At 49.4% G+C, this 12,004-nt stretch overlaps 1 protein-coding gene across 7 annotated transcripts in view; it reads left to right on the top strand.

The window, feature by feature from the left end:
- PPP1R12B (protein phosphatase 1 regulatory subunit 12B) overlaps nt 1–12,004 on the top strand; it is a 91,161-nt gene that overhangs the window by 32,731 nt on the left and 46,426 nt on the right. For 3 of the 7 annotated variants that reach the window (XM_021377536.1, XM_021377540.1, XM_021377538.1), the window contains exons 10-14: nt 987–1,184; nt 1,836–1,918; nt 3,567–3,692; nt 8,868–9,053; nt 9,554–9,739. In XM_021377536.1, the coding sequence (XP_021233211.1) occupies nt 987–1,184; nt 1,836–1,918; nt 3,567–3,692; nt 8,868–9,053; nt 9,554–9,739 (779 nt within the window). Of the gene's footprint in view, nt 1–986; nt 1,185–1,835; nt 1,919–3,566; nt 3,693–8,867; nt 9,054–9,553; nt 9,740–10,833; nt 10,943–12,004 lie in introns of all 7 variants that reach the window. The other 4 variants (XM_021377537.1, XM_021377544.1, XM_021377542.1 and 1 more) reach the window with 3 other exon arrangements.

The following is a 12,004-nucleotide window of genomic DNA, read 5'->3' as shown; positions in this document are numbered from 1 at the left end:
TGTGTGTTGCTGTCAGTTCTGAGATAGCTGCTGCTCTTACCAGCAGATCTTTCACCAAAGGGTTGTGCTGAGGTGTCAGCACTGAATTTGGCATCCTAGTCTGATGTGTGTCACTTGGCAAACTCCGTTTATTCAGTGACGCAGTGTTACAGCCCAGTAAGCAGAGAGCATGGAGTTTGCCTCTGACGAGTTAGCCAGGCTATGAAAGCTTTGCAAAGGTGCAGCAGAGTTACTGAAATCTTATCTGAATTCTCCAGCTCATGTGTCACTCAGCTAGATGGCACCGGGGGGCTCTGTGTTTTGCCTAGGATGTGTATCTCATGCTTCTGGTTTGCACCAGAGTATGGAGGACAGCAGGTACTGTTGCAAAGATGAAGCACTAGTTATGTGCCAGAGGGAAAGTGTTTCTTGCTACGTCATTTTTTTTAAAAAAAAAACTCTTTGCCTCTTACCAAATCTGACCTCTTGTCCAAATCAAACTACTGCTCCTCTGTGCATCGTCCAACTCAAGCTTACTTAGCAAGGGAAGTATTAAAGGTAGAAGGGTGCTGGGGAATGCAGTTAGCCTCTTCCATGCTGCAGAGTACTGCAGCTCATTTGAGCTGTTTCAGTGCATAATGAGGCTGGTCGGGTACAGCAGTGGGGCCTGTGCACAAAGCTGTTACTGGCATCGATCCCTGAGGACTGACTCCTTGACTTTCTCTTACACATTGAGTTTGAGTGTTCTCTGAGCAAAGCATCAAAACTGCCTAAAAGCAGTGGAGCTGCGGAGCTCAGTAGACTGGAAGAATAGGAACTAGTGGAGTAGAGGAGATGAACTCTGTGCATCTGCATTAAAATAGCAGCAGCTAAGAAAGAGCACGTCTGGAATACTGCAGTGACAACGTTAATCTTAGCAACAAAGCGAGGCCCACAGAAACGTTTCTCAGGACTTCAGTCCTGCCTTGCCGCGCTCTCACCCCTCCTGTTCCTTTTGCCCCCTGCAGTTCAGCTGGCTCAACAAGTCTGAGGAGCAGAAGGACGAGTCGCCTTCGTCGTGGCGGCTGGGCCTGCGGAAGACGGGCAGCCACAACACGCTGAGTGAGGCCGCTGCTGCTCGTGAGGCGCAGAGAGAGAAGTCTGCTTCCATCTATCGCTCTTCGTCGAGTCCTCGCATATCTGCGTTACTGGACAGCAAAGAAAAGGTTCGGCTTGTCTTTCACAAGGGTTTTGTAGTGTGTCCCGGTGGAGATGCTTACCTTGCGGTTTTAAGACGGTTTCCCTTGAATTCTCACTTCTTGCTGAGCTTGTATCCGTAGCAGATTTAGGTGTCTCTGGTTCTTTTTATTGGATGCGCACACATGCGCTTTTTTCTAATGCTTGCAGTCCTTGCAGAGCTGGCGTGCAGTGCCCCTTTCACCTGCTCCCTGCTCGGTTTGAAGCGGGCTGCCCAGCTGGCACGGGCCGTTCTTCACCAGAAAATGTCAAATCTGGACAGTAGCACGAATCTGCAGCGGAAATTCTCCTTCAGCATCATCTAAATAGATTCCCTCTCCATCCACCAGCTGTATTTGTGAATCCCATTCCATGTATTCACGAGCTGTAACTGTGCTGCCCATTTTTAAGTGGTTCTAATTAGAAGCTGCCTTTATTCACTAACGTGCTGTTCGGGAAATCATGTTTGAAGCAGATATTTTTATGCTGTCACATTTCTTGCCCAAGAAAATGCCTCGAACAAGTTGTCCTTAGACAGGGAAATACTTTTGTGACGGAATAAATCTGATTGTGAATTCATTTGTCACTGAACGTGCTGTGGGTATATCAGATTTACAGCTGAATTACTTCTGTTTCATCAGGATAAAGAGAACAAGAGCTATCTCGCCACGATAGCCCCCAGAAGACTAAGCAGTGCGAGTGACATAGAGGAAAAAGAAAACAGGTGAGACTGAATGTAAGGCTCAGCTTCAATCTTGTAGGCAGTTCCTCTAGAATATCTTCTTCCTATGTTAATGGTTCATATTTCTTCTAGCAGTCCTATCTGCACCGGTATTTACAATATTTAAGTTCTAGAACATTGCCTTTCATTGAGATAAGCAGGACAAGTGATTGTTTTCTCCACCTCTGTGTTACTCTGTGTGTATATATGATCTCCATCTGGGAAGCTAGATAAATAGTAAGCTGCTTCTTCATTTATCGTTTTGGATGCAAGTGCCTGACTTCGTAGCACTTACAGATGTACGTCTGTCACTTGCTCAGTAGTTGCCTTCAATTCCTTTTATTCGTACAGCTGTCACTTTTTGATTCACTGAGTTTGTGAACTCTCATGTGCAGGGGCTGCTTTTGGAGCATTGTTTGTAGTTGCCTCTGGGCAGAACCAGAGTATAAATGGGACAGACCCCCAGCGTATCAGGGCACGCTTGTAGAGATGAGCCATTCATTCCAGTTACTCGTGGTGTGGAGGAGAATTTCACCTGGCCTCGCATTCAGCCAGTTCCAGAGCAGTGATGGGCAGGCACACACAGAATGGTTCCTGTGAACTGCAGCTGTGGAAGCGTCCCAGGACGTGACCACCAGGAGAGAGCTCCAGCACAGTGCCAGCTCCTGTGCTGATCCTTTGCTGGAGCCTCCCTGCTGTGCTCTTGCTTAATCTCAGCTAGCGCTGTGGTTCGGACTATAGCAGGCAACTTGTGTTTAAACGACTGATAAGCTTGAGTGGTTTTGGCAGTGGCTTGGATTGAGTGGCATCTCCAGCTGACTGCTGGTAAGTGTCCTTCGCCCCGTGAAGCAGAGAGCGAGGAGGATCGGACTGCATGAGCAGATGGTGCCCAGATGTACTGTGTAGGACGGATTTTTTTCCAATATTCCTTTATTTCAAAACAGCTGATTATCACTTCATAGAACCACAGATGTCTGAAAGGGCATTTGGAAAGACACTGCAATTGAGAAATGGTTATTAATTGTGGGCTGATGAGCGTTGCCTTAAAGGCTCAAGGTCCTGTCCAAAACTAGAGCAGAACAGGGCACGCTGCTGAGGTGTGGTTTATGAGAAGGAGCCCCACTTTCAGGTAAATAGAGAAGTGTGGCTGCTGAGAATGTAATCCATACATTGACAAGTAATTTTAGATATTGCCAGGTTTTCTGTCTACTTTCTGCTCTAAATATAGCAGAGGATTTGTCATACTGAGTGGCTTTTACTTCTATCATTGCATGGATACCTCGGAGAATAAAGAGTTTAATTATCAATATTTTCCATGCATTGTCCCTGTCCCTTTGGGCCACGCTGTTTGATACAAGGTGATGTTGTTTCATATGTTATATTACTTATATGGCCAACCTAAATTTGATTTGCAAGTCTTCTGACTAGACAAGGATGCTGATGCAAAACATCACATCATCTTCTGATTCTTAAATAACGCAGCTGATAACCACAGAGACTGATGCGAAGGCCGGTAGAAGTGTTTCAGAGAATTGCCACCTGTAGGCAGTGATGCACGTAGGTAGGCGTGGGGGAAGGATTTGTGCTGGGGGTCTGCAAAGGGGACAGAAGCAGACTGTGGGAGATTTTCCTGTGCTCTCTCCTGCATTAGGGAATCAGCTGCTAACATAGTGCGGAGCGGCTCCTACACCCGGCAGCCGTGGAGGGAGGAACCGAAGGGAAACGAAGCTCCCCACCCTGGTGCCCCTGCCACCTACGTATCTACCTACTTGAAAAGGTACTGCCTGCTTCTCTGCCTGTGTTGTCGGTGGTCACTCCTACTCTTAGCATGCCTCCCTCTGCTCGCTGCGCCAAGCCCTGAGACCTTCTTCTGCTGAGAGCAAACAATACAAAGCAAGGCTTGCCAGCGCCTGTCCTGCAGGATCAGCCCTTCAGAGACCATCGCTTCTGCTGACGTGTGGTTGAGCTGAGTTTGAATACTCTTGTTCAGACGATTCAAATGCAAAATGTTTTTTCTCGGTTTTACATTAGTATTACGGTTAGATAATAAAAGGGAAATGGATCATAACAAGAGAATCAAGTAATTGCAGGCTGAAATCGGTATTCAGATAGCTGTTAACAGGGAAGTTGTAGTGCTAGTTTTGGTTTACATTGGTACATGTTCATGGCATTAATGTTATCGGGAAAATGGCAGTGATCTTAGGAGTGGTTTAGGGCACTTCTTAAGGAGCGTGACTGATGTCTCCAACCATTTCCTTGTGGCAGTAAGGGCACAGTTTGCACGGTGCACATGAAATTGTAGGGGCAACTTTGGATTGCTGGTGGACAAGCCCAGCAGAATCAGGAAAGTATCCTGTGTGTAACTTCCATAGCTGCCAATGTCTTCTACCCCTCTGGGAGGCGGAGGCTCAGTTTTCCTGGAGTAGCTGGTAGTGGCCCTCTGTGAATGAGGTGAATGGATGGCCTCCTCTGATGGGCAAATAGTGCATTTCTGAGCTGCTGTCCACGTTGAGATAAGGAAGAGCAGCCCTTTGTGCAAGTACTGCTCCACTGCATCGCCTTTATTTTAGCTGCTGCTGGAAACCAGCAAATCAGCATGTATAAATGTGTCATGCTGCGATGCCATTCGTGCTTAAGGAGAAGAGCAGAAATGTTTCAAGATTTTAGACTGTGTGTCACAAAATCCTAGACCCTGAACTAAATAGCTGTCCCGAAGGTGGAATAGTTGCTGGAGGTTTGGGAAGAGCTGCATTTTTTGTCCTCTAGCACTTACACTGCTAGAGGTGAGTTCTCTTCTGGGACGGTCTGTCCAGTTCCTGAGTGCACAGAGACCCATTTCCACAAAAGGTGAAACAGATCACCACTTCGGGCAGCAGGCTTTTCCTGATCTGCTGATCCGTTCAGTGACTTCACATCTATCCTGGGACATGATGACAGGCCGGCCTCCATAGCGTGGCTCTCTGAAGGCGCTCCAACAAGCGGCAGCTGATTGCATTGGAATACTTTGGCCTCCTGCAGCTGGCATGCCTTGCTGTGCCTGGTCTGAGGCAGCCCGGTCTGTAACGTTGCTGAAGTGGCTGCCTGCTGGAACCTCACAAACGTGGCCTGTTTGTCTCACCCAATCCAGAATCAGATTTAGCATTACATTCACACCGTTGTACTGTATTTCCTTGGTTTAACTGCACAGAGACCAGCGAAGGCTTTGGCTGGCAGTGGTATTTTGCTGATGAAAACATCTTGCCCCAAAGGCAGGGTTCTGGCCTTCTGTAGGAGGGTGCTGGAATATGAGCAATTACAGAGCATAGCTTTGCCAACTAAGGAATTAAGTGTAGGGATACGTGCCCTTTTGTACAGACATCAACAGCTCTGCGTGACTTTCCAAAGAGTAAAACTGGGATCAATTTGCCCTCTGTCGCCTCAAGGTTTTCTGTAGAGGAGCGCAGAGAAATGAAACATAATTGTACTGAGCCCTGATTTCTCCTCCCTTTTACATCACCTCTAAGATGGGAAATGGAACCTGCTGCCTGGGAAGGGTGAGCTCTTTGTCACCAGAGCGTTGTTAGTATTTGGAAAACAATTCTGGAGGATAAAAGCTCATTTTGAAAGAGAGAGAACTGAAGTGAAGGTGACACACCTGCGTGTTGCTGACAGGATGACTGCTGTGCCCTTCACTCCCCTGTTACTTTAGGTTTAACTAATCCCCATAACGACGCCCCGTTTTGTTCTGCAGTGCAGTATGTGACCCCCAAACCAGGGGTAAACAGCACCAACAGATCACCTGAAAGTGTTGCAAATGGCTTTTCTGCTCAGTGGGAACAAAAGAGCTTGCAGTAGTTTTGCAAATGAGCTTCAGCTTCAGCTGAAGCAGATGTTGAACCTCTTTCCCTAATGGTAGGGACTGTCACTCGTTCTTTTTTCTCTCTGGGTGCAGCACTAGGGAGCAAAGCACAGAGCCCTTTTCTGGCAGCCTGCTCTCCCTTTAGTGCATGCTGCCCTTTGAGCAGCCAGCTCCGTGTTCAAGTCTTTGGAGGAAAACTGACATTGCAGATAGAGTTGATCGGCATCCTTCCTTGGACATCAGCTGCAAGAGATGCCTCACACCAAAATGAAATCACTTCTTCAGTTATTTTCTTCATTTTAAGTACTTACAGGTACTCCTCACCGGTTTTGTTGGCATAAAAACCATCACAGCAAGTCAGGCCAGCAGTCCCTGCAGTCCCAGCTCCCATCACCAGCTGGTTTTGGAGGTCAAGTTGCCAAAGCTAGGATGACTTCACAGCAGCCTTCTCCCCTTGCCCTGGCTTTCAGCAATCCTTAATTAGGGAACAGGGATCATACTTAGGCCACTGTTCTTAGCAGTGACCACTGTGACCCTCTTCCTTAAGCAAATCCCGTTTAGCTCTCTGAAACACCCTGTGGCAGCATATTTAAAACCAAAGAAGCCACGTATTTCATGCAAGCCTTTTTTGTTAGCATACGTGGAAGTCTTTTAAGGTTTTAAAGGTTTTTTCTTAAGGATTTTTTTTTTAATTGCCCTTCCTTGAGCTGTTTCCAGAAATCTTTCTTACTGCTGGTTTGAATTGTTGCTTTTCATTCTGCTGGTCACTCCTTGCTGGCTCTGTTACAGTGATCTGTTAGAGACTGAATAGCAGCGTGTCAGTGCCTTTATTGCTATTGCTGGGCTCTTCAGCCTAAATTCATAATCCTCCTTTTTCAGATGAACGTAACTGTTAATAACTAGATTTTCCAGCTAAACTTTTTATTGCAGTTTCCTGGCCCTGTTCGCTTGAAAGGGGAACAATTGGAATAAATGCTTGAGAGTCCTCCTCGAACTGTGTGATGCCCAACCTGCAAGGGGAGGGAGGGGAGGTGTCCTCCTGCAGGGCTGGCAGTGCCTGGGCTCCCTGGTGAGCAGCTCGAGTGATGCCCACGCCAGCTTCCCCTCCGACCTGAGCCGTGTGCGTGTATGCAGGGGCTGGCAGGACGCCATCACCGCGCTCCTCTCCTCCATTCCTCCTTCCCCTCTCAGTTCCCTCACATCTCTGCTCTCCAGGCACCTGGTGCTCCTCCCATCCTGTTGTCTCCCATTTTCAGCCACTACCTTTTCCCTTCTGAAGCACTTGTCAGGTCTTATTCAATAGCCCCCCCCCCCTTCCCGACCAGGTTTCTTGTCTCTTTTGCGTCCGCCCGTTGCACTGCATCCTCTCTGCCTTGGGTTCTCCTAGGAGGGTGCCACGCCAGCCCTGCTCCCCCAGGACTGCCACCAGCTTTGTCCAGGCTCCTCCTCTCGTTCCTTCCCCTGCATGCTCTGCTGCAGTCATCCTCTCAGTACAGCAGGCCCTGATTTCTCCCCCTCATCTCTGCGACATCACGGCTGCTCGCTCTGCACGCCCACGCCGGCCAGGTTTAGCTCCCTGCTCTCACTCTCCTCCAAGGCTTCGCCTTTTCCTCTGGAGCAGAGAGCCCAGAACGGAGGCAGTTCCTTCCAAAACAACTTCCTGCTCCCCTGTGCTCAGGACGGGGGCCAGCTTTCCAGAGGAAGCTTTGTTTGGGGTCCAGCGGAGGTTGCTACCTGGTGACAATAACTTGCTTGTTCCTTTGTGACCTGGATATGGCAAGCAGCCATCAACTGAAGAGCCCAAATGTAATGCTCCTCCCCATGGAGGCCTTCCAGGATGCTCCAGTCTCTCTTTGGCTGTCTAGGGACCAGCTGCTTGTCTGGGCTGGCTGGGCGCCTTGGCATATAAAACTAATTTGCAAATGGAGTGCCTACGTGAATTGGACTGAATCCTTCCTCCAACCTCCTGTCCTTGGCTGTTGTTCTGTCCCTTGCAAGTTTTATTTCAGCCTTAGGCTGCTCTTTCTGACTTGCTGTAGTGCTGACCTCCAGTTCCAGCCCATTTACCCTGGCTTTCCCATAAACCTGCAGTTCTTTGTCCCAGCTTTTCCTTTAGGTCAGCTTTTATTCCTGATGCATTTCGTGTCAACCAGTTTCCTCCACGTGCGCTTGCATGGGAGTCATTAGGATGCAGGAGGTGAGACGAAGCCTTCCCAGCCTTTGATTCATCCTGCAGACAGCCCAGTCTGACCAGTGGCAGCCAGGAATACCAGTTGCTGGGTGTGTCAGGATCCTGGATCATGCATGCATGCTTGTTTTCTCTGTGCCATCAACAAGCAGCCTGGATATGGGGCTGAGGCACATGTGATACAGAGATTTTTGCCATGTTTCCTCGTCTGTTCTTAGAGGTGCACAGCTAATCTCACTTAAGGAGATTTTCTTCTGAAAACGAGGAGGGTGCATCCTCATGTGAAAGCCCTTCAGAGTATGAACACTTGCAGCTTTTCAGTAGAAACAGTTTTAAGAGTTTAGCATTACAGTGGCAAAATACGTATTTCCTTTGCTCATTCTTGACCGTTTAGGGACAATTCTGGTAGCGATTTTTCCAGGTACAGAGTTTGTGCCATGTGTGCCCTAGAGAAAATTGGAGCCTGAGCTGGTTATCACTAAGCCACTGAAAACAGGTTCTTAAACCTGGGAGTCCTGGGCATCACTGGGAGGTGACGCAGCCGGAGCTGCTGCTGCTGTCCCTCGCTCCTTCCCTGCTTCCAGCAGCCTGATCCTTGCTCGTCGTTCCCCCCGTTCCCCATGGCAGGGCCGCTCTGTGTGTGCTGCTTCTCCCATGGTAGGACTTCTCCCTTCCCCGATCTTCGCTCATCCACCTCCACGCCGTTATTCTCTCGCTGGAACTCAGCTGGGCTCATCTGCAAGGCGTGCTGCTGCACCAACCTGCGCGTGGCTGGTCTGCAGCGACTCCAGTGTGCCGTAATCTCCTTGCATACACTTTGCTAAGATGTAATACCCGCTCCCTTTTCAGCTGAGAGCTCAGCTGTGGGGCTGCTCTGTTGAATATTTACTGTGCTCTGAAGGACCTGATTTTGTGATGTTTTACAGTGCTTCATTTGGTAGAAGTAGTGACCTCAGCAGTCCCTACATTTCAGCCAGTCGCAATACATCTCTAGCTACCTCACCCACTGCCATTGGTTCATCTACCTCACTGAGCACCCCGTGGCAACCTGCCTCTGCCTGCCCCACACCTCTCGGTGCGAACACCTCCGCGTCCGCCCGCCAGTACTCCAGGTAACGGCTCCAGCTGAGATAACGCCGCGCCAGGTCAGCGCTTGGGTTGGAAGTTCCCCGTTCTGGAACGGATTACGGATCGGAAATGTGCTTCCATCCGGGCAACGCTGATAAGAGGTTGCAGCGTGGTTCCCATGGACGGTTTGCAGCAGGAAGCAGTTAGCAGCCCCCGTGTGAGCTCAGCTTCCCTTGCAGAGCCGCTGGTTGCCCAGGCCGCTCCCTGGCATTCAGCATAAAGCTCTGGAGTTGGTTCCTTCTGCCTATTCACCAGTTGCACTTGTCACCGTTTTTGCTGCAGGCAGGGATGCGGTCATTAACTCTGAATTCTTCCTGCTTGTTCTTCTACAAGTTTTTAAGAACTGGTTTGAATGTGTGCAGTTCCCTCCGATAACAAAACCCAGGGCAGGGAGCACGAGCTGCGGGTGCTCCCTCGAGGCACTGGTCTCGGTTAGCAGTTGGGTTGACTTGCTTTGCTTTCCATTATGTCTTCTCTATTTCAGAGCCCCTTTCAGGCAACAAACTGATTCTGCCGTAGAGAAAAATACAGAGGGCCTCTCTGCTAGCACCCCCCTAGGTGTAATCACAAACCGTGCTGTACTCGGCTCTGCTAACGGTATTGCCAATGCCGGTGCTGCCTCAACCACAGGAAAGGACTGCTCTGCTGAGGAAGCCAGGGAGCGCAGAAGGTCAGTGAGCAGAGTGCGGTGCGTCTCGTTCCTCCTCACGTGGCGGTGCTGCTGGGGGTGGCAGAGCTGTCCCTTAGGTGCTGCCCCTGCTCCGCCTTCGACCCGGTGACGACTGGGTTCAAAACCTGAAGGTTACATTTAGTGCTGGGGTTTTTCTGCTTTTTCAGTGTGTCTCGGGCTTCTTTGTCAGCAGTCATCTCTGCTGCTTATCTCAGTCCCTGAGACCTCGATGCGTGCAGGTACAGGCAGCACTCGCAGTGGGTTCTGTGATGTGAATCCCCTCCTAAAAAGAGCGTTGCACTGAGGTACGTTCAGACGAAGTGCATCCCTCTGCTTCTCTAAGCTTATGTGTGCCCAGTGGAGACGTCATTGTGCAAGTCCCCTGTATCCCTGCTAGTGGGGGAGAGCAGGCGCTCCTGGAGCCCAGGATACGTGGTGCAGGTGGGACAGGCTGCGCTCCAGCAGCGCCTGCTTCTTTCTGTTGGCCATGAACGAGGACTTAGCACGGAGGTGGAAGTCTGCCCTGTGCAGCCAAGGCTGTTCAGCAGTAGCAGCACTTTGTATTAACCTGAATGTATGATGTTATCTTAAGGCTGAGGAAGTATAAGCCTGGGTCAGTTGGTGGTCTTTTGAAAGGAAATCTACCTTGGGCATTTAAGTACAGAGTATCAAGTGATCCTATTTATTCCTGCAAGCAGGTAAACTTCTGCAAGATCTGTCTTTCTAACTGTATTTCTAATTAACAACCAGTTCATGGAGTGTTTCCAGGAACTAGATTCTTAGGAACAGAAACAGTAACTTCTCCTTGAAATACAGACCCTCCTGAGTGGAGATAGTGCTCTGACGTATTTTAATGGCCTCAAGCCAAAGGATGTAAAAGTCAGTAGTGGGAATTACCAGCTTGTAAAGATGAAGGCGGCGTTGCTCCGAATCGCTGTGGTCAGCACGGGACCCCTGCAGCAGAGGGAAGCCGTGCTTGCTGTGGGCTTCTCCCTGCTTCAGCTGCAGCTGATCCAAGAAAGAAGGCTGCTCTGTGCTTCTGGAAAACGCTCAGACTTGTAAGGATCTCCAGGCTCTTCTCTTTTTTTTTCCAGAGCTAACCCGGGTAGTGCTTGGAAGGCAATGAAGGCTGAACCGTATTCATCAACTCTGTATGCGGGGAAATAATTGGGCAGAGCTGCTGCAGGATATCATTTTTTGTCTGTAAGGACACTTAACATTTACTGCCTGGAGTGCCTCTGCGTGCTCCTGGTCAGTTGACTCGGAGTTATTTGCAATTGAATTGAGATGAGCTGCCAAAAGATACTGCTGGTGTGAAGGGACTGTGCGAGAGCACAGAGCGAGCATTGTGCTCCAGGTTCACGCTCCAGACCTTCTCCTGACAGTATCTCTATTTTGGCAAACCCAGAATAAAGCTGCAGAGGCTTTGGATTCTTCCTGGGAGAAGCGGTCTGCACAAAACCCCCAAAATTCAGGCACTGTCTGCAGCCACGGAACCTGACTGTGACAGTAAATGCCAAAAAGAGCATCTATTAATATTACTGCATTGGCATTTATTGCCCAATCGGTTCCTATAAATAACACAGGAGGTCTGTTTGTCTCCTGCGTTTTCATTAGTGAACCCTCTCTTATGAATTATGCTAATACAGAGGTAAAAGCCAGAAAGTTCCTCCCACCTTCAAGTGCAGCTTGGGAAGCACTGAGCGAAAAACGCGGCAGTGATGCACTGTGCTCAGGGGGGAGGAAACCTCGTGTGTGCGTCTGCTCTAAGAGCAGGATCCGCTGACAAGGAAACAGGAGGGCTCCCCTAAATGGGGAGGGCTGGTTTTGGAAAGGGGCCGAGTTCAGTAAAACAAAATAAAAAAAAGGAAAATGGCAAACAGTTGTCGGGGAAGCACTGCGCGCATTTCAGTTCCCCCCCGGCAGCTGTTGTGGGAGCATTTGGTCTGCTTCAGTGTTTCCAAAGCTCCAGCTTTCTCTTAGCAACAAAAACATCAACAAGCTTATCATCTAATATTAGATCAGAGGGATGTCTTACAACTTGCAGCCTTAAATTATCCGTGCGGAGCCAAAGGTTAAAGCAGAAGAGTGCTAGGGCTGGGGAGGAGGGAGCGGCAGCGCGCTCTGTGCTGTTCTGCATCCTGTGGCAGCCAGCAGCTCGGCCCTGCCCCGCCGTGGCATTTCCCCTGGGCTGTTGTACCTGCGTCTCCTTCCTGGCTCCCTGATGTGCTCAGGTAGCAAAAAATAGTGTGAATCAAACCCCCC

The sequence above is a fragment of the Numida meleagris genome, chromosome 25 (assembly GCF_002078875.1).
Source record: "Numida meleagris isolate 19003 breed g44 Domestic line chromosome 25, NumMel1.0, whole genome shotgun sequence".
NCBI lineage: Eukaryota > Metazoa > Chordata > Aves > Galliformes > Numididae > Numida > Numida meleagris.
Note: the sequence above shows the minus strand (reverse complement) of the source record. Positions and strands in the feature narration are given on the sequence as shown.